The 23,968-nt window shown below is 30.0% G+C and overlaps 9 protein-coding genes across 9 annotated transcripts; all 9 read right to left on the bottom strand. All coding sequences in view use genetic code 12, as the record gives it.

The window, feature by feature from the left end:
- Window positions 1–423: 423 nt before the first annotated feature.
- Window positions 424–2,208, bottom strand: BEM1 (phosphatidylinositol-3-phosphate-binding protein; the record flags this gene model as incomplete). Its single annotated transcript, XM_002545358.1, has 1 exon — window positions 424–2,208. The coding sequence occupies one exon, from the start codon at window positions 2,206–2,208 to the stop codon at window positions 424–426; it is 1,785 nt and encodes a 594-aa protein (XP_002545404.1).
- A 2,560-nt stretch (window positions 2,209–4,768) lies between these two features.
- CTRG_00184 (uncharacterized protein) lies at window positions 4,769–5,164 on the bottom strand (the record flags this gene model as incomplete). The annotated part of the gene is made up of 1 exon (XM_002545357.1): window positions 4,769–5,164. The coding sequence occupies one exon, from the start codon at window positions 5,162–5,164 to the stop codon at window positions 4,769–4,771; it is 396 nt and encodes a 131-aa protein (XP_002545403.1).
- A 235-nt stretch (window positions 5,165–5,399) lies between these two features.
- HAP3 (Hap3p) lies at window positions 5,400–5,651 on the bottom strand (the record flags this gene model as incomplete). The annotated part of the gene is made up of 1 exon (XM_002545356.1): window positions 5,400–5,651. The coding sequence occupies one exon, from the start codon at window positions 5,649–5,651 to the stop codon at window positions 5,400–5,402; it is 252 nt and encodes an 83-aa protein (XP_002545402.1).
- Window positions 5,652–6,488: 837 nt separating this feature from the next.
- On the bottom strand, window positions 6,489–9,815 carry ZCF27 (Zcf27p; the record flags this gene model as incomplete). The annotated part of the gene is made up of 1 exon (XM_002545355.1): window positions 6,489–9,815. The coding sequence occupies one exon, from the start codon at window positions 9,813–9,815 to the stop codon at window positions 6,489–6,491; it is 3,327 nt and encodes a 1,108-aa protein (XP_002545401.1).
- Window positions 9,816–11,215: 1,400 nt separating this feature from the next.
- ILV6 (acetolactate synthase regulatory subunit) lies at window positions 11,216–12,121 on the bottom strand (the record flags this gene model as incomplete). Its single annotated transcript, XM_002545354.1, has 1 exon — window positions 11,216–12,121. One exon carries the CDS (start codon window positions 12,119–12,121, stop codon window positions 11,216–11,218), a length of 906 nt encoding a protein of 301 aa, XP_002545400.1.
- A 758-nt stretch (window positions 12,122–12,879) lies between these two features.
- Window positions 12,880–13,266, bottom strand: PGA53 (Pga53p; the record flags this gene model as incomplete). Its single annotated transcript, XM_002545353.1, has 1 exon — window positions 12,880–13,266. One exon carries the CDS (start codon window positions 13,264–13,266, stop codon window positions 12,880–12,882), a length of 387 nt encoding a protein of 128 aa, XP_002545399.1.
- A 4,135-nt stretch (window positions 13,267–17,401) lies between these two features.
- AAT22 (Aat22p) lies at window positions 17,402–18,613 on the bottom strand (the record flags this gene model as incomplete). The annotated part of the gene is made up of 1 exon (XM_002545352.1): window positions 17,402–18,613. One exon carries the CDS (start codon window positions 18,611–18,613, stop codon window positions 17,402–17,404), a length of 1,212 nt encoding a protein of 403 aa, XP_002545398.1.
- Window positions 18,614–19,042: 429 nt separating this feature from the next.
- Window positions 19,043–20,563, bottom strand: CTRG_00178 (uncharacterized protein; the record flags this gene model as incomplete). The annotated part of the gene is made up of 1 exon (XM_002545351.1): window positions 19,043–20,563. The coding sequence occupies one exon, from the start codon at window positions 20,561–20,563 to the stop codon at window positions 19,043–19,045; it is 1,521 nt and encodes a 506-aa protein (XP_002545397.1).
- A 402-nt stretch (window positions 20,564–20,965) lies between these two features.
- Window positions 20,966–22,501, bottom strand: CTRG_00177 (Nem1-Spo7 phosphatase catalytic subunit; the record flags this gene model as incomplete). Its single annotated transcript, XM_002545350.1, has 1 exon — window positions 20,966–22,501. One exon carries the CDS (start codon window positions 22,499–22,501, stop codon window positions 20,966–20,968), a length of 1,536 nt encoding a protein of 511 aa, XP_002545396.1.
- Between the last annotated feature and the right edge of the window lie 1,467 nt (window positions 22,502–23,968).

Below are 23,968 nucleotides of genomic sequence, written 5' to 3'. Positions count from 1 at the left end.
TTCCTTGTTCTTAATTTGTACAGTATGTAACTCTTGATTTTCATCTTTGGTCGCATCTGGTACCATCCCACCGCGTTCGGTCTCGTCTCGTCCCGTCTCGTCCCCTCCTGGCCTGGGTTTGGCATGCCCCCCCCGAATAATAACATCGCGAAATTATGATTTACCAGTAATCAATTAAACCTACAGTATCAACAAGATATGGATAAAGATTTCTAATATACTTAAAATATATATAATACAAAATAGAAACACAATTTTAAGATCATCATTAAGAGGTTAAAACAAAACAAAAATATAAAAACCAAAAGAAGAGGAAGAACATTCATCATAAAAATTTATAAACAACACATTCACCAATAAATCAATCAACAAACAACATCAAAACTAGGCAAACATTTCTAGCAAAGTCATGTGGTTTTAGTTTTAATCTATCAAAATCATTAATTTGCATTTATCAAATAAAACACTTTGGAATTTTTCATCATCATCAACTTCAAATTCTTGTAATTTAGCTTGATGAACTTCATTCTTCATATTTATATTTGAAATATTATTCTCAGTCAAGAAATCTTCATAATCATTTTTCAAAAATAAATGAATTGAATTAGAAGTTTTAGCATCATCAAAATTATGTTGCTGACTATCTTCCAATTCCAATCTCTTAAACAATTTAGTCTTCAAATCTTGCAAGCGTAAATTAGTCGGAAGTAATAATACAAATATATCATCATCAAAATAAAATTTGACTTTGACTTTAGGTTGTTTCAACAATGCCGAGTCTTGTGGGGAAGTAATGTTTGTAGTTGAAGATTCTCTAGATCTAAGTGTGGTAGAGTCATTGGAATTTGCAGTGGTTGGGTCGGATACTCTAGTTTGTTGTTGCAAAGTGTTAAAATTAGAATATTGGGATAATCGATCTTGATGGGAAGTGGATTTTTGGCTAATTGGTTTGGAATATCTTTTGTTGATGGCATCTGTTTCACGATCAAATCCATTATCCAAAACTTCAAATAATCGTAAAACTTCTTCACATCGAGAAATATGAGCAGGTAACGAAATTAAATTCGATAAATAATAATCTAATTTCTCTCTTCTTAATTTTGATATTGAATCATTAACATTAATTAAAGGACCTGGTATCGAAGGGATAATTCGTTTTGAGTTTTCCATTTTACCTGCTTCATATGGGAACAATTCCAACAATTTGACTTGTAAATCATAAAAATCTTGGTAATAACGGTACAAATATCTAATCTTGCCATTGGATAATCTAGCTGTTATCAAATATTGATATCTACCATGATCTAATTGATAATTGTCTACGCCTGCTTCCAAGATAGTAATCGAGCTAAGACTCGAACGATTAGACATAACTTGTTGTGCATCAAAATATTGTGAAGTGGCCGACATTGGTGGTGTCCTACTACCAGATATGGAACCAAGTGGAATAGTTGAAGCTTGATATTTTGCAGTTTGATCTTTCCATTGTTCCACTGTGGGTATATTAAATCCACTTATCACTTTCATTACTTGAGAACGATCTGAAGTATCAATTGAAGCGTAGCTTGAATTGGGATTTAATAAATCGATAATTTTAACATATGACACGGGAACTAAACCAGGGCCACCTAATCGATTTATCGGTTTTGCAATGAACCACTCATAATCATGATGTGCACATATAATTAAATTTTCATTTGGCACCACATCCAACTCATCGTCTCTTTCAGCTTTAAATTCGTATAATGTGACGGCGTATAATGTTTGATTTGAACTTCGTTTTGGAACAGCTGCTTTTGGAGAAATCATTGCAGGTTTTTCAGAATTGATATTATTTGTTGGTGGATTGCTGGCTAGAGCAACAGGGCGTGATCGATCAAAGACCTCGAAGTAACTTATAGGAACCATGCCTCTTATGTGTGTCATCGGATTTGTTGCTTCCACCCAACCATTTGCCTCTGCCTCTTTATACTCTTCATCATTAGGATCAGTTAAAACATGAAAGAAATCACCTTTAGTAAACTTCAATTCACCGGGACCTTGAGGTTCATAATCGTATAATGCTTTGATGACTTTTTTCGGGGATTGCAAAGATGCATCAAAAGATGTTTGATTGCTTGATAAAGTTGAAACCCGAGATATTGTCTTTTTAGGGGAACCACTTGACTCACTTGACAGTCTTTTACTTTTCCTAAACGTTTTAATCATTGTATTAGGGGATGCACTAATTGAATTATCAGAATACCGTCAAACCAAAACAAAATATTAAAAAAAAATAAAATTTCGAAGAAAGTCGAAACAAGGTGAAACCAGAACAAAAAAAAAAAGGAGAAAAAGGAAAAAGGTACTCCAAGTAATATAATTATAATGAGGAAGGATTAATAGTTGTTGAAATAGTTTGATTACTGCAACAAGTTAAAAAGAATATTGGTGGTAATAAATTCTAAAAACTAAAAATCAAATTAAAAATTAAAAATAAAATAAAAAAAAAAAATGATTGACAAATTTTCACTTGATTACTTTTGGTTGTGTGGTTTTTACTCAATTCAATTTAAATACAAAAACAGGAAAAAAAAAAATCTTGGAATTTCCGCAAGATTATTATGGCAATACAAAATACAAAATACAAAATTCAAAATACAATGAGTCCAGGAGATTGATTTTGAGCTAATAATGGATAAGTAATTGAAATGGAATTATATATAAACAAACGCAATTAACAGCCAATGAACTATCAAAACAAAATAAAGAAAACAAAGGGAGGCGGGTATGTTATTATTATTGATGGTGATGAGGATGATGTCTTTTTCGTCTTCAAAGGAAAGAAAGAAACCAAAAAAAGAAGAGAAAGGATTTCTTAATTATAAAAAAAAAGGAAGATTGTGAGTTGATAGTGTGTCAGGATACTGTATATATTGTGGAATATGAAACTTAAAAGGGGAGTTTTTTAGGATTGTTTCAGGTTATTTGATAGTCGTGTACTTGTGGTACAGTGGATTTCTCTCTTTTTGTTTCCTTTTGTCTCTGTGCTTAATTGTTTAACTAAGTAAATCGAAAATTATACTACTATCCTACTCACAGCTGTACTTTTCATACAATATGCACGTAGATATAGTACATATACAGTACATGGATATTACATTATTATGTACAAAATTCATTGAACAAAAAAAAAGAGAAAGAACTCAAAAAGTATACTAGTCTTTCATATTTTTGTGATTCTCAAATAACTAAAAACTCATTTCATAGAATTAATTGGTCTTGACTAATTGAAAGCAAAAAATCATCAAAGATTATTCAAATGTACTGTTAGTACTCGATTGAGATTTCACAGTCTTTGTTGTTGTCATTGCTGTTGCGTTTGCTTTTGAAAGAAAGTGGAATGTTTATCAAACAACAACTCAAGACCTAGACCATGTTAAAATTTATTTCTGTTACATAAAAAAAATAAGGAGATTGTTGGTAAGCGCACGCCATACATTTACAAAAAACGCACAAATGCCAAATATACTGCTTACATAACACACTTTTAAAATAATATTTAATAAAGTCGTGTCATTGTTACCAAATATATCCCAAAAGGGTTAATTAATGAAATGAATTAGTTCTGTGTATCGTACACAAATAAATTGTAATTACACAGAATTGGGTACTATTTTACATAAATTTTAATGTTACCTTGACTACTATTTCATGCAAGATCTGCTGGGTTTGATTTGAAATATGATTTACCTTACTTTACTTTACCTTACTATGTTATGAAAATATATTTCATGTTAATTTTAGTATATTTCTTAGAATATGGTTTTTACAAGAAAAAGGGCCGAAGGAGAAATAGAAGGAAATTGACTAGTTGCAATTAGTAATAATTTTAGAACTGTAAACCCTTTTTTTAAAAAAGAATATTTATTTTTATGCAATTAATTGTTTTCTCTCAACCCCCTTTCATATTATAACTTTCTTTATTGTGCTGGTTGTTTTCTTTTTTTCATTCTTTTTCTATAAAGTTTAGTTCAGGCTTATTAGGTTCGTGCCTTGATTCTTCTTCTCCTTCATCTTCTTTCACAGTTGGTGGTTTTTGATTCTTTCTTTCTTTCACATATTATTTCTCATGTTTCTTTTGAAAATTTCACAAATTACATATTCGAACAATCAATGAAATTCCAATATTTTATTTCACTGAATTTGAAATTGTACAAGAACGCGTCAACTTTTACAAGAAATGTGAATTCATGTCATTATACTCAATACAAAATCAAAAGGATATCTTAACTTTTTTTTCATTTTTCATTTTTCATTTTTCATTTTTCGTGTCTGTGTTTCTTCATTCATATATTGTTTTGTAGTACTTCCGTTATCGTTGTTCTTCCGTTAAGGTTGTTATTTACGCCACATTGGATCTCAATAAAAATCCTTAATTACTTACTTGCATATCTCTTTTCTTTTCTTTTCTTTTCTTTTACACCTTTCGGTAACTAACTACTATTTTTAATTTTTTTTTGTTTGTTTGTTTGTTTCAAGTTGCATCGCTTAGGTAACAATCATCAAGGCACATAATCGCTACCACTATCGAGGTTTCTCTTGGTTACTGGCAATGCATTTCACTGTTTCTTTTTCATTACTGTCGTGTTAATTCTAATGCAGTGTAGTGTTTATTAGAAAATTATAAGCATGATGATCGTATCACGTGACTTATGAGCCTGTATAGTATGAGGAGGAAAAAAACAGGACTTTTAAGTTAATTATCAATAAACACTATGTACAAATACTACATAAATTGATCTTGATAATACTCTTCATTTGTCGCGTGTAACAAATCAGATGATATACTTGGTTTTTTACTTTGCTTAGACGAAGATGAGATTAAGGATGAGATTGAAGAAGATGATGTTTGACGATGTGAAGAATCTCCTAGTTGAATTTGTGAATTCAACTGCGGTGGTTGAGTGGACGATGGTTGCAAAGTTGTTGTAGAAGTTGAATAAATTGAATCTATTAGTTGTGATTTCTCTTCTTCCTGTACTTGTTGTTGTTGTTGTTTATCATTACTTTCTCTACTATCTGATGTTCCGATTACTGTACTGAAATAATCACTTTCTGGTTGAAAATACTGGTCATTGATATTTTGATCATCTTCTAAAAAATCATCAGAATAATTTTGCATACCTTGTTGTTCCTGTTGTTCATGTTGTTGTTGTTGAAGTGATCGTGGTGATATATCTTCCCCCTCATCATCTTCTTCTTCATTATCTTCTTCTGATTGTAATTGATTCTTTTTTGGTTTCTTCTTTCTAATTTTCTTTTTTGGTGGATTTATCAACAATTGTTCTTGTTCATACTAGAATAAATCAATTATGTTAGTAATCATCTTTCAAAAATTTTAAATCCCATGTTTTGTTCTAAATATCAATACTTTTACATACCCTTCTATATTTAGCAAGATAAATTTTTAATGTTTCTGAATAATTTTCAAATCCTAAAGTATACATAGCCCATAAAATATCTTCACCATTTAAAGTTTTTCTTTTTTCAACTAAACATCTATCAGCCGCTTGTGAAGTTATAAATGATATAAATTCAGATACACATTCTTGAATACATTCTTTTGATTCTTTAGATAATTTAGCATGTTCAGGTAATGCTTTTTTCATAACTCTACCAACTTAACCACACTATATTGTTAGTATTTATGTAATAATAACAATAATAATATATATATGTGTGTGTGTAAGATTACATACCATTTGCGAGCGGTAGAAACCTATCTTGTTCTTTAATTTCATAATCATTATTCAGCCAATTCTTGTCAATTGGATCTAAACTATTCTTACTCATTTTTCACTAACGAATCCAATTCTAATTGATTCCTTTTACTTTATGATAATAGAAGTAATCACTGTGATTATTTATTCTTTCTCACTGTTTGTTTATATCCGCTGATTTTTTAGATAAAATTTTTTTTTTATTTTTAATTTTTCCTTGTTCTGTGGTGCATTTACATTTTATAAGTCTTTTTTTTTTTATTTTGCAATTTCGAATTTCGGCTTTCGGCTTTTGTTCGCTTTGTTTGTTAAGTTCATGATTTTAAAAAATGTGATTATGCTGTTCGTAATAACGACAGTTGGTTTCATTTACATTCCTGATGGGATATAGTTGATATTGGAGGAAAGGGGGGTGAGGAAGGGGGATATTTCATCATGTATCTAATAATAATGTGAGTTCATCTGATGAGTATACTAAATTAAAGAATACTTGTTCAAAATCTTCTACTTTTGATATCGTCGAAAACTCCGAATCACGCATAAAATTGACACCTATATGAATAATATTGAACTCAGTTAACGCGTATCTTCCAACACTGGGGATATAATTGTTCATTAATTAAAATTCATAATGTTACAATTTTCGTCTAATAAAGACAATATAGTCCCTATATATATATATATATATATATACATTTCTAATATTAATGGTCTAAAGAATTAATACTACCCGGTAGTATTATTACTACTATTACTATTATTAGTATTCTGTAAATCCAGAAGAATTTTTTTAAGAAAATCTTGATAAATTTTACAATCTTTAACTTCATCTTTCCAATATTCCATAATAATAACACAATGTTCAAAACTAGCAATAATTCCTTTTATATCAATAACTATATTAATTAATCCAATTAATTCTTCCATTGATTTCATTCCTCCTGATCCTGATCCATTATTAGATTTATCTCTTTGTAATTGCATAGCTATAATCGATTGCAATTCAACGTCTGTACTTGCTTTAAGTATTAATTCTTGGATTTTTTTAAATAAAAGATATTGACATACATTTCCAACAATTAAATTTCTTAAATAATACCACAGTCCAGGATGTCTATGAGTACTTAATTTAGGTAATGTTAATTTTGGTAATGAAATAAGATTTTGAATGAAAATTCTTAATATTCTTGCTCTTGCTAATGGCATATTTTTAATTGTAAATGTTGTTTCTTGATCTTCTTCATTATTTGAATTATTATCCCCTTGAGGTGATTTCAAATCATAATCAATTAAATTGGAAAAATCCTCATCTGGATGTTGTTTTTGATAAAATAATGGTGCATTAATAAGATTAAAATAATCCATTTCTAAATCTGAACTATTACTATCACTTAATAAATGAAATGAACTAGAGGCAAGTGATGAATTTGGTGAATCTATTGTATTCAAATTGTTAAATGTTAATGAACTGGTATTAACAGAATCTTCCAATACTGAACTAACAGCTTGAATAATTTCAATAAATGATATCTTATCTTCGAGAAATAAATAAACAATTGGACGGAACAATAATAATTTGGAAACAATAACTCTTGTTTTAATAAACATGATGGATTCAGATTGAGCACGAACTAATAAATCATCATCAATCAAGAAATCATCTAAACTATCAAAAATATCATTTTCAATTTTATTCCCATTATTATTCTGATCCAGTTGTTTCTTTTCATATTTCCTCTTCATTCGACGATGGATTTGTTCAACATTTGTTTCTTGCAATACAAAACTTCTAATCTCTGGTGATAAAGAATTTATAATCCCATTGTATTGATTCAAATATTTAATAAATGAAACCCAAATTTTTTCTTCACAAAATTTACTTGAATCCCAAACATTATTTAAACTACTTTCCAATGGATAAAATTCATCAAACATTTTATTATCCACTTTACGGACAGCAATTTCCGTCAAAAAATAATACCAAGTATATTGATCATCATATGTTTGTGCCAATTTAATAACACTATCACTATATTGACTCTTTGCTTCTTCTGATAATGGCTCAGGAATCTTTGGAAATAAAGTTGGAGGTTCAACTTGAGTTATACCAGATAAAGGAACTAATGGGGATAATTCTACATTTAATTCACATTCAAGTTTTAGACATGTCCAGAATAGTCTTTCAATAGTTTCCTTTTTAGCTTCAGCATATTCCTGTTTTTGGTACTTTTTCTTTTGTAAAAAATAAATCATATGTCGACTTGCTAAAACATTATGGGTATGTGCTAATAAAATTGAATTCAGTTGTAAGTACAATTGACTTATAAGCAAATGATATTGTACTTGAGCAATTGAATTTTCCTTCAAAATTCGAGGATATGTACTACAAAGAACTTGAGCATATTCTTTCAACATAAAAGCAATTGCCATTCTTCTTCGTGGGAAACTATCTGGTATATTTTTAAATGCATCAGCACCAGATAAACACCCCACTTCTATGGAATCAGCTTCCTCTAGGGAATTGCTAAATTTTGTAAGATTATCTAATTGTACGGGAACACTCATTATACCAAGGGCACAAACCATAAGAATTAAAGGAATCGCATGAATCAACTTATTAAACAGCAAAATAACACTTGGACTCATTTCAGTATTTTGGGCACGATAAATATACAGAATTTCCTCGGGTAATTCTTCATCACTAACATATAATTCAAGTAATTTAGATAATGTCAATTCTGGCAAGTTTTGTACTAAAAGTTGATATTTTTCTAAAGTATCAAAAAATTCATATGTATCCAAAATTGGAATCTTTGTATATGTATTGACAAAAAATGAATTGATAATATTTGAAAAATTATTGGCAATAAGTTTCTCAAGATAATTATAATTCTCCAAAGATTGTTGTAATGAACATTTTGTCTTTTTCATAGCTCCATTGTTTGTATCATAATCATTGAATAGTTGCAGTTTAAGTATTTCCACATGTTCAGGAGTTTCCTTCATTTCTTTTAAAAATGATCTCCATTTCATGATGGATGTAATTGACATATCCCAAATACATTTATCAAATGTAAATTTTTTACTTTTCTGATCTGATTGATTTCCTGAATCTGAACCACTAGTATTTGAATCAACGCTTCCTCTACTGCCAACATTACCACCTTTGATATCTTTTAGGTCTTTTAAAATAACATCTAATTTACTTAAAATATTCAAAGATGCTGGATCATAACTTGAATAGTCCTTTTGTTGATCATCTGTTCTATAATGACAATTCATATTTCCATTCTTTATACATGATCCACATCGAGGACGAACATTATCACATTTGATTTTCTTTAATCGGCAGGTATCACAAGCTGTTAAAGCTCTTTTTCTCGGATATGTTGCCGCTGCTCGACTTGTTGGTTGTGTTTGTGAATGTAGTCTCTTTCTCGAATCTTGTACTGCGGGATTTGATTGTACTTGTTTTTGTCCCATCTGCTGTTGTGCTGGATTTAGTTGACCTGTGCCAGATGGTGGTTGAATTGGTATCTGTTGTTGAGGAGGTGGTGGTTGAGGTGGTGATTGTTGCATTACTTGAAGTGGTTGTTGCTGTTGATATTGTTGTTGTTGTTGTTGAGGTGGTGGTGGTGGAGGTGGGAGTGTAGAATGAGGTCCAGGTAGTTGTGGAGGTCCCACTTGACCTTGATATTGATTATTGTTACCTCCTTGTTGTCCTTGATAAAAATTTGGTTGTGCATTATAATAAGCATTAGGTCCTTGTGGAGGTGGTGGAAGTTGTTGATAATAATTTGGATGATACGGACTCATCATCTGCTGTGAAACATGAGGAGGTGGTGGTCCTTGCTGTTGACCTGGTCCCATGTATTGATGAGGAGATGATTGTAATGGTTGCTGTTGGTGTTGTTGTTGTGGCGGGTGTGTCGTAGTATTTGGTGCTTGTTGGGACTGTTGCATTGTCGACGACGGTATGGACTGAGGTGTTGTACTATGCATTGAATTATGGGACAGTGCATCCGACTCGCGTTTTAAAGGAGTTGTACTCATTCCTGTGGATTACCAATTATATTTATGGATTAATAATATCGAGTACGTTATGCTAAATGGAGGGCACTAAGAATAGTAAAGTGATATTTCAGATGGTGGATCGAACGAATCAACAAAGTCAAATTTCTGAAAAAAAAAAAAATATTTGTAACCTTTTGGTAAAAGAGAAAAAATGGAACAGAAAACCGAAGAGAGAGAAAAAATAAAAACAAAAAAAAAAAAAAACAATCACACAACTTGTTCTGATGTCACGGCAGAAATTTGATCGACGGTTTTTATATGTCCTTTAATGTTCATGTAGCATCCAACTTACATGCATTTGAATTCCTTTGTGTGTTTGAACCTATATAAATGATTTTGTTAATTCAACACATTCATTGTTTTCTTCATTAATAAGGGAGTAAGGGGATAAGAGTGAATGAAAAATAGTATATTTTTTAAGGGGGAGTATGTAGTTATCGATTCGGTATTATTTCAGAACAATTCTCTAGATTACAATGACATTTTACTTGACTGAATGGTAGCATTGACAAAATAGATGGCACATCTAGCCGCCCAAAACTTTCATAAACAGAAATTAGATTTGCTAATTAAATATTTAGACGGGCAATTTCCCGAAATATAGAAGGAATAACCATTGATCCCCCAAAAAGAAAAGCATATAAAAGTATCAACTTTCAATATATTAATCAATCTATCATTCAATGAATCAAAATTACTTCTTGGATAAAAAGTTTAAATGATTGCAATTCTATGCGCTGGAACCTTAAAAAGTCAATTCATTAAAATGCCTCTCTATTGTTCTCCGTGGGGGGGGGAAGGAATTCAATAACCATTGTCTACTACCTTCAATTGACTCTTTCTTCCTTCATAGTTAATGACATTGTTAAGGGGGGGAGAGGGGACTGCTTTGCCTCTAGCTATACTCCTTCTTTTTGACACAATATGTTTCATGTTACGCGTTGACTTGAGGATTCTCATGTGAAGATAAGAACCTATCTGTAGTAAACATAGGGTAGTAGTTGTTGTTGGTTATCATAATGAATATTGTAAAAAAATTCAAATTAGGGAAAAGTTATCAGCTGTTGAAGAAATTAGTTTCACGTATGATCTAACTAGCATGATGAATTAGCTCAAGCGACTACAGTTATTTTGAAAGAGCCGATACAGGTAAGATGTTTGTAGAACCGGTTTGACCGCACCTATCACATTGTTGTGCACATGGGTATGCACGTCTCTATGTCCCTTTCTCTCTCTCTCCCTCTCTCTCTCTTGACTTATTCATCTTTGAATTGTATGGAAATATATATTAACAATACAACAACAAAAAAAATTAATTCATTACATTATACATCTATGTACACAATAATTCAACACATATGGTTTTAGCTGTGTATCATTTAACCTGGTGGTAATTGAGAAGCATCAACGATATCAGCAGCATCAACAGCACCTTCTTCTTCTTCAGCATAAACTTCTAATGGAGTTCTTGGTAAAGCCATCATACCGGATCTTGCCAATTCCAAAATACCAAATGGTTGCAACAAAGTAATGAAAGAAGTAACTCTTGAAGGTTTAGCACTTAATTCAACAACAACATTTCTATCAGAAATATCAACAACTTTACCACCAAATTGTTTAGTTAAAGTGGAAATATGATCTAAATGTAAATGTTTTTGTCTTAAAGCTTCACTTGGAGCTAAATTACTTGGATGATAAGCTGATTCACAAGCACTTAAATCTGGAATAGATGAAGCATCATCAATATGTAATTGATGAGTAGCAATTAATTCTTGGAAATATTCAGGACCCAATAATGAAACTCTAGCTAATAATAATTCTCTTTTAATGATTTCAGCATTAGTATAATCCAAAACAGCATAAACTGGAACCAAATCTTCAATTTGTCTTCTGGCTTGTTCAACAACACCATCTTGACCTTTCAAAACAATAGTCATTCTTGACAAATCTTTAACTTCAGTGTTACAAACAACCAAAGAATCAATGTTGAATCCTCTAGCAGCTAAAGTACCAGAAACACCAGATAAAACACCTGGTTCATTTTGAACTAAACAATTCAAAACATGTTGTTTTGGTGGAGCTTTAGAAATAACTGGAGTTTCATATAAAATAGAAGAAACAGCAGTATCAGCTGACCAATTTGGAGTTTCTAAAGTTGGTAATGGTGGTCTTTTTTGATTACGATGTAAGTTTTTATATGCCAAAGCAGATGTAGAACTAGAACTTCTAGCTCTAGTGAACTGTCTCAACACACTTGGAGTTCTTCTTAACATGGTTGATGACATGAATAATAATTGGTTAATTATGAATCACAAGTGGAGTAAAATACTTATTTTTTTTTTTTCAAATTCTGAATTTTTTTTCCCTCTCTCTCTCTGTCTCTCTCTCTCTCTCCATGGTATTGGAAAATTCTGACTAACAATTCTTCTTCTTCTCAGGACTAATGGAAAAAAAAAAAAGAGGACGAAAATTTTTACGTGTATGAATCATCAATTCCGCCCCATAAAAATCCTACTCCGGCCCTGTAAAGGATCAACAAAAATAATTAGTCACGTGTATTGATTCGTGACTTTCTGTCACGTGCTTGATTAAAGTAGAATACATTTTTTCTGTATGATTAATATTGAAAGTACAAACTTCGTATTAAAAGAGTACAAAGAAAAAAAAAATTTCAATACATCTTTAAAAAATATTATCAGACTCAACTGATATTAGAGAACGGCAGTTACAATGGGTTATATTGTTCAATTTGTGTATGAGACAATTAATTGATATAAACGTGGGTCAAGTAATAGGGTGGACAATTTTTTTTGCGTCCATCATTCCTTACCCTATTCTTTAACCAATAGAAACTTTAGTAAATGCAAAATAAATTAATTAAACGTGTATATTTTTAAAAAAAAGCTAATAAAAAGTACATGAAAACAAATAAAAAAAAAGAACTAGATATCAATTTCTTTCCATCTTGATTGTCCCTTTATAATGTAGTGGTAGAAAATTCAAATTGAGAGTGTAGCATACTTTTAATTTGGTAAAATTTCTCTTACAACAACATAGCAACACCAGCTAAGACTGGAGCAATGACAAGAGCAGTGACGGTTTCACCGGCACCAGTTTTGGTAACAGAAGCAGTTTCAGTCTTGTGTTTGCTAGAAGAAGTAGAAGTGATATCGTGTTTCTTAGTGGAAGTAGTAGAAGCAGAAGATGATGAAGAAGAAATTTCAATAACAGTAGAAGAAGTAGATTTATCCTTCTTAGCAGTAGTTTTTTCAACTTCAGCATCTTCATCTTTCAAGTTGACAATGGCTGGGTAGTTGTATTGAGCATCTTGAACAATCAATTCATCATCATTGATCAATCTAACTTGTTCCAAGTTGATGGCAAAGGCAGTAGTAGCAATGGTAGCTAAAGTTAATAATTGAAATTTCATTTTTTTTTCGTTCACTGATTGTAGGTTGGAAACGACAGAAACAAAAAAAAAAGGGATCCAAAAAAAAAAAATTGAGAGAATATAAAGAGAATTATATATCTTCTAACAAAAAGCAATGAAAAAAAGGAATGCAATAGAAATCTAATTGAAGTCTATTACGGTTAAGTTTCTCTAAAAAAAAAAAATACAAAAAATTAAAATTCACCTAATTTATTAAAGAATTAAAAAGGGGATGCGCAAAAACTGTGAAATTTTTTTTTGTATTTTGTAAAGGAAAAAAAAAAAATTAATTGATGGATTTCTTTTTTCTTAAAAAGAGATTTTTGTGTAATTGCTGCTGGTTTCGTGTACTTGGGAACAATTATTCTTTTATTGTTGGTAGTGCACAGTTGTACAAGTTTACACGAAAATGGCGAAAATGTTTCCTTATTCAATTATCTATAAAACAGAGACAATTACTGATTGGGAATTTAAAAATCTATTGTAATCGGTGTCTGTTGCTATAATAGATGTTTTAGCAATGCAAGTATTGTTTAATATTTATTGTCAATTGATATCATTAGTTCAGTCAATTTCAAGTTGTAGTTCGTTTACTTGGTTTTTTTTTCTTTTTTCTTTTTAACTAATGTGGTTAAATGTAGTGTGACACCAAATACATCTCGTGAAATCATAAATTGCATCTCCCTTGGGTTTTACTGTTTTTTTTTTTTTTTTTAATTCTGATTTTGTGAAAATTGTCACATTGTAATTTAAACTCTGATGAGAATATAAAGATATTAATAAATCCAAAAGTTCTTCAAGGTTATGTATTGTTCTTGTAGATTTTTATAGAGATATTATCTCTTTTAATAAGATTTATTCATATCAAGATTATTTTATCCATTACCATTTTGCACTACGATAATTTCAATAAAGCATCGTTTATCATTATGCAAATGATTAAAAAAAAAAAAAAAATCCGCCCATGACGCTCATCGGTTGAAATCACTTGATTAAAATCTCTTATCATGCTTCCAACAGTTCAGCCATTTTATCCTTTTCTTTCTAATCTCTGTTTAACTCCTTTAACTATAACAAAGTAACAGATGTAATGAAAAAGAACAAAAAAAAGACATCAACTATAACCTTAATACCAATAAAAGAAAAAAAAAAAAGGAAAATTAATAATTCTTTGAAATTTTCAAAACCAATCTGGTCGTGTAATAAGTTCATCTTTTTTTTTAGTAAGAGTTATGAGTTATTGTTATTATTATTATTAGAATTAACCATCAAAGTGTATATTCATTTCCAAGTTTAAAATCAAGACAATTTTTTATGTGAATGAAGTATTACAAAAAAAAAAAAATTGGTCCCAATGATCGTGTATTAATGTAATGCCTTTTGTTAGAACTAATAAAGTTTATTTCTACAAAAATTCAAATTGAATCGCGTTCTTATGTTTGAATAATTGAAATGATAGTATATTCAATGTAACAAACTGTTGTTGATTTAAAAGGCGTACTCAATCATAGGTTGGCGATTCAACAAAAAGTTGAATTTCAAAGTCATTATCAATGGAAGATAATCAATGTTTTACAAGCATTGCTTGATTCAGTATTCGTGTTTTTTTTTTTCAGATTTCTGCCCTAGGTTTGATTTCCCCAGTTAGCGCCGCTTCAATGAGAATATTTTTTTGCAATAATGCATATCAAATATAAACCCTCTTCAAATATCAACTAAATAAATATATTTCATAATTATTTATCTCTCTTTTCAAATTCGAGTCTATTTCAAACCCATTTTCTAGAATGAAATTCATCTATTTATTTGCTTTATTATCAATCATTTCATCAAGAGTAATTCCAAGATCAAAATATGATATTAAATATTCTGGTAAAAAACAAATTAGAGGAAAAAATATGCATGAATTTAAAGTAATTGGAGGTCCTTATCAAACTAGAGTTAATTATTATTTTGATCCAAATGGTGAATATTTCCATGATTATGAAAATAATAACGATAATAATATTGGAGTTTTAAGTAGAGATGAAATTGGTATTAAATTAGCTAATATTTATAATAATCTTGTTTAGTTCGTATATATATATATATACGTATGGGTGCATATAATGGGTTGATTTGAAATATGTCTTATAACCAAGATAATAGAATTGTTGCAATGATTAATAAACTTGGAATTTGGAACTGATAACTATTATTGACTGAACTAATAGATGATGATGAAGAAGATGTATAATTTCTCAGGATAGTAGCACTAGTATCATTGGTAATTGTAGCATGACCATCTCGTACTGAAGTTCTTTCAATTGGATCAGAAGGTACAGTTACTTTATCTCTAGCTTGTAATCGAGGATTACCATACAATATTTCAGGGTATGATAAAGCATTCACGAAAGCAGCAAAAATAGCAATAATGGAAAATAAATTATTTAATCTCATGATTGTTGAATTGATTATTAAAATAGAAATAATTCAACGGTACATTTTCATCAAAGAAATACAGTCTATTTATATTCATTTGATATTTATTATAAGCCATCAATAGCAATGGAGTTAATCGGCGATATTTACAATAATCTCCATTTGTTATTGTTTTTCAAATTATGACTGATTTTTTTTTTTTTTTTTTTTTGTTTTTGCAACTTGGAACAATGAGGAGAATCGCAGTCACGGCGTTAACTTCGGATTTTACAGACGGAATTACTCACCTGAAAATGGTAAATATAATCGGCAGAATAGAAAGAACTTCGTAAGTAATACCCAAAACAATAACACGTATAATTATATAACAAATATTAAAGAGTATGCCAAAATAAGGGGGGCATGATCTAGAACTATAGCATCATACGTATCCATTGCGTTGATGAAACGTGTTCCGGGTTTGTTCTGATATATCCAGTTTGGGTAAGAAAAATGTAGTTTTATTCCGACACGTTGAAACGGTTACATATGAACCCAAATTTCAAAGTTAAAGAGTATTCCGATCATCGCTGAACCATTGTATTTTTTAATTATATTATCCAATCATATATTCATAATAGACGTGATATCTAAATTAGATGTATAGTATAAACGAAATCAAGTAAATTGCAACCATCGCACAGCTATATTGATTGATAGAACCAGCAGAAGTAGATGATTCATTACTCAGTGATGTAGTTGATTCATTAGTTATTGAAGAATTGGTGGATTTAGTTGGGAGTGGAGAAATAGCAGCATATGGATCATAGGTACTACTAGCAACAAGTGGACCAACATGTTGTCCTTGATCTTCATTTTCAGCTCTAATTGTTAAAAATTGAGCACTTGTGATTGATTGAATCAATAAAATTTGTAAAAAAATGGATAATTTCATTTGTATGTCTTGATGATTTACAAGTAATTTAATTTAAATATTATCAAGAAACATATCTATCTTTATATAGTTGAATTCTTTGTTTTCAATTGTATGTCAAGGGTGAATCTTTGTCATCATCATCATTATTATTATTATTATCATCATCATCATCATCATCGGTGTTTTGATATTCTGATCATCGGTGTTTTGATATTCTGATCATCGGTATTTTGAAAAGTCGATCTGCGGAGTTAATCAGGGTGTTCAGCCGAACAGCAAAGATGTTAGTCATTAAAACTCAATAACAATAACAATAACAATAACAGTCAATGGAATCCAGTTCCCAATTGAGATACATCCGACCTACCTGCATGAAATTCTCTTCCTCTCTCTCCCCTTTACTGATGTCATAAATCCTGACTAAAATTTTTAATGCGAAAGGAAATATGACAGTTACACATAAAAATCGTATTTCTAGCTAAATATGGACAACTCTGTAAAAGGGTTCAAATAACTACCTATGTAAGTCAATTCAAATTCTAAACCATGGAGGTAAGTTTATTGGGATTGGGGTCACTTATTTGTCCCCATTCCAGTTGGACCAAATTGAACGATAATGAGCTTGAATAACATCAATATCAACAACCTTTCTTAGAAGACAACGATAGAATTCTAGTTCTGAATACATTACTTTAGTAAAATCATATTTATTTCGTTATAAACTTTTTTTTTGTAAAGAGGTGGGGGACAGGGGAATCATTTTCTAACTATACAACCATTGTTCTTTTTACACATAATCTAATATTTATGTCTGACAACTTCATCAATAGCTTTACAGAAATAACCAACATTTTGATCATTCAAACCAGCAATATTAACTCTACCAATACTAGTAGAATAAACATGATGTTCTGAAATCAATCTATCATTTTGTTGAGGAGTTAAACCACTATACCAAAACAAACCATTTTGTTCAACAACATTTGACCAATCACCTGGGGTTCCTAAATTTTTCAATTCTTGATAAACTTGTTGTCTTAAAGATTTCATTCTTTTAGTAACAGCAGCAACTTCATCTTTCCATTGTTTATTTGATTTTTCATCATTAACAACTAAAGCAGCAATTCTTGCACCAAAAGCAGGAGCAAATGAAACTTCTTGACGGAAAGTACGAACTAATGTTGATTGAGCATTAGCAACATATTCTTTATCTTGAACAACAACATGGGCACAACCAACTCTTTCACTATATAATCCAAGATTTTTGGAAAAACTTTCAGCAACTAAAAATTCTAAATTTTGTTCATAACTATAACGTACAATCCAAGCATCTTTATCAACATCACCACTTGAAAATCCTTGATATGCTAAATCAAATAAAACTAAATGATTTCTCTTTTTAACAATATCAATAATTTCAATCCATTGATCTTTTGAATAATCAGCCCCAGTTGGATTATGACAACAAGCTTGAAATAAGAAAACTGAACCTTCTTCAACTTTATTTAAAGTTGAAATAACATCATCAAAATTAATTTTTTTAGTTTTTTCATCATAATGATTAAAAATAGAAACTTCACCACCTGCATGTTCAATCATTTGAATATAATTTGACCAAGTTGGAACACCAACATGAAATTTTTTATAACCTGATTGAACAATTAAAAGCATAGCCATATGTAAAGCTCCTGAACCTCCAATAGATTGTAAACTAGCAATTTTACCTTCATTAGCAAATTTTTCCCCAAATACAACTTTTTGTGCAGCTTTAATAAAATCTGGTACTCCTGCCATAGTAGTATAATTATGACCTGGATCATTTTCATGTAATTTATTCTTTGCTTCTTGAACTGTTGGAAAAGTATATAAATCACCATTTGGATCTTTATAAACTCCAATACTAACATCAACTTTATTTGGGGTTGGATCCTCTTTATAAAGAGTCATAGTTTTAATAATTGGATCAGGTTCTTCCCTTTGTAAATTGGCAAATTTAGTTTGAACAGTCATGGTTGATGGTTGATGGTTGATAATTTGTATTGTTGTTAGTTTATACTATCCAGAAGTAATCAAATAATAATAATAATAATAATAATAATTAAAACAAAAAAAAATAGTTTAGATCTGATATTTGGGTTTATTTAAATATAAATACTTGAAAAAAAAAAAAATTCAAAGAAACTCGGAGAATGGGAAATTGAAATGAAATGAAAAAAGTAAGACTCATTAACAAAAGAAAAAGAGAAATTTTTCAGTAACCGAAACCGGTGCTTACCGATCTCCTCCTCCTCCTCATTTTTCCGCGTCGTGTATACACCACAGTTATTGGGAGTAATAATAGTAATAATAGTAATAATAATAATATTGGTAATAATGGGTAATAATTGCCTTGTGGTTTTTCCCAATTTTTTTCATTCATTGTATTCATACTTATTCTATCTATTCAAGTATATGGTTACAAGTATTTAAAATATCGGTGTCAGTTTCTTTTAAAAGATTAATAGTGGTACCAGCAACATATTTTAAATTATTCTCAAAGGCTCTAAATTCCCATGAAGTATTATTACCTTTCTGGTTATCCAATTCATTAGATAATTGAGATAACACTTGACCAAGTGGCTTCACATACTTATCATGAGAATCTTCTAATTTTAATCTACCTGATTCTAATGATTTATTAATTATTCCTAATGTTTTCAATTGTTCCAACACATTTGTAGTATTCACATTTTGTACAATTTCTCCAATAAGTTCCAAATATGCTTCTGGGTATGATTGAAGCAACAAGTATTTTATTTCTAATACTGATTGCCCTTGATCATTGTCCAAGATAAATTGAATTAAATCAGCTGGTGGAGTTTCTGATAATCGGATTAATTTTTTGATGAATTTATAATAAAGGGTTGCGATTTCCTTATAATAATTTCCATTATCAATGATAATTTTTGAAATTGCTATTAATTGATTCATATATTCGGTTAATATTTCCTTAGTTGATTTTTCATCTAATAAATTATTCCACATATGAATTGATTGGATTTGAACAACATCTGTTATTTTATTCTTTATGAAATATAATTCTTGTAATTTTACAATACCTAAATTCAATTCAACTAAACCGCGTGTTTCTTCAAATGATGCCTTATCATGAATTGAATTCCCAATAGTAATACAATATGTAGAAAACACATATGGATCAGTGGCTTTATTTATATTATCAAGTGCAACTTTTAAAGATTCATCATCAACTGCTAAATCACAAGCAAGGGAGAATAATTTTCGTTTAATTAATGAAGATTGTTTCTTTGGAATTATTTCCAAAACTCGTTGGTAAAGTATATTAGATGGTTTATTCAAACTTAATAAATCAACCCAAATGGATTCACTTTCTTCATCTTCATCTTCATCTTCATTATCAATACTAATATCAATATCAATACATGATTTAATAAACTCTTCGTCTTTAATTGATTTATCATTTGTTAATGATAATAATTCATAAATAAATTCCCCAATTTCATTCCATGTTTCATCAGTTATAATTGGATATAATTTCTCTTGAATATTTTGACCATATAAGAATCTAATATATTTTTCTTTATTTTGAGTATTATAAATAAATTGATTTAAAAAAATAAAGACAAATTTTGTTACATCATTCATAATATCAAGATGATTTTTAATAACTGACCATAATCCAATTACATGATGATCAGAATCATCAGTTAAATAATTTCTATTTTGATCATTATTAGCCAGTATATTAATTAATACTCTTAATGTTTCCAATTGTAATTTTATAGATGATTGTAATAAAAATTTACTAAAATTAGGTACAAGTATAGGTAATTGATCATAAATTGATATTCTATTTGAATCTTGTCTTAATTCATCACCTAATTTATTCAATGACTCAAGCAAGTTTTCTGATGTTTGTATCTTATCTATTAAATCTTGCATTTATTTAATTCAATGGTATGTAAGTTCTAATGAAAAATGGAAAGAAAACAGGCTTAATTCGGGTTATATAAATATATATATTTTTTTTCATTGTTTGGTCGGATTTTATTTAAGGGTATTAAACAACAACAAAAAAAAAGTATTGCAACTTAGAAAATGAACACGACCTTGTGGATTTGTTAAAAATCATACCATTGCTTTCTTAAAGGGAAGGAGGAAGGAGGAGGAAGGAGGAGGTTTGCAGGTCATGAAACATATAATTATTAACAGTATATAAATATAAGAATTTTGTGTGTATCAATATAGAAAAAGAAAAATTCAACTAATTATGTAATTCCTCTTTATATATATGTATATATATATGTATATACATCTGGTATAGTATTGTTATCTAATGTTGATTTATTCAAAAAACTTTTCTCCATTTTTTAATCCTAAAATATATCGAACATCAATAGCAAGACTTAAACTTTTTAATAATGGTAATAAATTCAATAAATCCCGATCATTTTGATCATTAATCCACCCTTCAATAGATATGGCATTTTCTTCATGTAATGCATAACTAATGGGAGAATTATCTAAAATCATTACATTTCTTAAATCATCATCTCTTATAAATTTAGATAAATCTTTAATATATCCAACTCCTGATCTATAAGTACAATCATTTCTATAATACCTTTTAGTAAATATCTTATTTGGTTCTTCACCATTCATATTATTGATAGTATTGGTGGTGGTGCTGTTGCTGTTGCTGTTGCTATTATTGTTATTATCCATACCTTTTTTCTTTAATTTGTCTAATACTTCACTTTCCAACCAATCAATAATTGGATCGGCATATTCTTTAACACTAGCCGTGAATATTTGTAATTCAAACCACTGCAGGGTTTCTTGAAGGAAATAATCACAGAATGGTCGTTTATGCACATAATATAATGATGATATATTATTCAATTTGATTTCAATCATTTTTGATTGAGTACTTGAACGAATCCACAGTTTATTCAAACTATGAATCAATGTTTCATCAAGATCCAAGATAAGTATTTTCTTTTTTTTAACATTGGATTTAGATCGGGACATGGGATATAATCGTGGTGGAGCGGGAATCCAATATTTATTTGATGATCTAGATTTGGCATTATTTATAATGGTGGTTGTTTTTAATGTAGTTATGTTTTTATTTTTGATTATATTTGTTGTGGTAAGATTGTCTTCACTATTGTCTCGTATGAGCATATCTTCTTCTGCTTCACTAATGTTATTACTGGCTGTGCTGTCTATAGATGGCTGCCGTTCGCGAGGGGCAATTTCGGATGATGAAAGTTCGTCTGGTAATTGAGTAATGATTCCTGGTGGTATTAGTTGTGATGATGATGATTGTGGCTTTTGTTGTTCATGATCTTGACCTTTTGTATCTTTAGATGGGCTAGATTGTGAATCCTTCCGTATGAATAAATATATAATGTATCTGAATGGGAAAGTGACCAATAAGTAAGTCCAAACAAGTGGGTTCCAATCAACAAAAATCATATAGAAAAAAGAACGACGTGATTTATCTTTGGTGGTAGTAGTAGTAGACGTAGAAGTAGTAGAAATCGGAGGAGTAAGTTCTTGTTGATCGTTATAAGATGATTTAGATTCAAGTAAATTAATAGTTTCATCATCCTCTTCAATGTCTTCATCATCATCGGCAATCACAACTTGTCGTATAGATTGGTCAACATCTCGTTTCTCTCCCAACGATTTCCTTTCTTCTTCTTCTTCTTCATCTTCATCCTCCTCTAGTGCTTCTTCTACTGCCAATTCCTCATCTTGTTTTGAATCCTCTTCATCGTATTCTTCTTCTAAACTCTCATCCATAAGTGCGGACTCTTCATTGTTGGAATATAGTTTATCAAATGAGGTAACCAATGATTTAATAGAATTCATAGGGAACGGCTTTTTTTGTGTGTGTGTATGTACTTTGAAAACCCAAAAATATATATATATATATGTATGTATAAAGAAAATCCCACTTCTTCTTCTTCTGATACAATGGTCCTCTATCTCTCCCTAGTACTAATGATGAATACAACAATCTGTAAAATGAAATGAAGTTGTTGGTTTTTTAGTAATTAAAAAAAAAAAAATAGAGGAAAACTTTTTGTTGGATTAAACAAGCAAAACAGAAAAATATAGAGAATCCCCAAATGTGATACAAATTGTGTATGTCCTTTAAAGTGTAATGTGTAAATTTTGGGTTAACTGTGCGAAAGACAAATTTCTATTGCTCTCTCTCTCTCTCTCTCTCTCTCTTACAGTTTCGTTTTTGCGTTTGGCGTTTTTTTTTTTTTTTTTTTTTGGTCGGGAAGAAACAAACAAAACAAAACAAAAAAACGTTGGACTTTTTGAGTTTGTCAATTTTCAATTTGATGGGTTAAATCCGATACCCCAAATAATGTTAGTTGTTGATAACAGTATCCCACCCCCTCAAACAAAGTCAGTATCCCCTGTTTGTAAGAGTAATTTACTAACTTTTACAAGTGATTGAACAGTACGTTACAATCAATCTATATGAATGTTGTACTGTCATCTTTATGTTCCATCGATTATGTAATACCTGTAATGTTGATTTTTTTATTTTGGGATGTCGCATTTTGTGTGTGGTAGCAATCGTGGTAGCATTACTGCACCAATGATTTACTTTTGTTGGGGGGAAGAGGAGGAAGAGGAGGAGGAGCACTCGGAAGGATAGAAGAGTAGAGTCGGTTAGGCTAACAACGGGCAAATACAATCATTATTAACAAACCTGTCAAATGTTTAATCTCCTCTTCGTCTTCATCTCCATCTTCATCATACCCAAGACCAAAAAAATTATATTGACAAACCAACAAATCATGTCGCTAAGTTGGGTAGGTTCTTTTTTTTTTTTCCAGTTCTAATCACCACTGATACTGATTAATACTCTTACTGACTTGCATGATTTTACATTGTCATAGATTTTCACATTTTCTTCTTTCAAGATTCCACGTTTTCTTTGATCATTTGATGAACAAGTAATTTCTTTTTCTTTATCTCATCTATAGAAATAAAACGTGGGGAAATAAATTAAATGCTTCGAATATAAAAGAGGTTAATTACTTCTCCATATTATATTGACTCCCTCGTGGTTCTTACTCTGACATAATTAATTTTTTTTTTTTTTTGTTGGTGATACAATGTATTCACCGATAATTATTATTTGATTGCTTTCAATATATATTCTTAAGTACTTACGTCAGAAATCCAGTTTTGAATGACATACTAGAAATTATTTCTTAGTATGAAGAACTGGAATTCTTCTTATCCTTCTTTAGTGGTACCTCAGATCATCGTTCGATTTTGTTGGATTTTGTGTTATGCAATTAACCATTTGAT

The sequence above is a fragment of the Candida tropicalis genome (genome assembly GCF_000006335.3).
Source record: "Candida tropicalis MYA-3404 genomic scaffold supercont3.1, whole genome shotgun sequence".
Taxonomy (NCBI): domain Eukaryota; kingdom Fungi; phylum Ascomycota; class Pichiomycetes; order Serinales; family Debaryomycetaceae; genus Candida; species Candida tropicalis.
The sequence above is the reverse complement of the archived record's forward strand: the minus strand, read 5'-3'. Positions and strand labels throughout refer to the sequence as shown.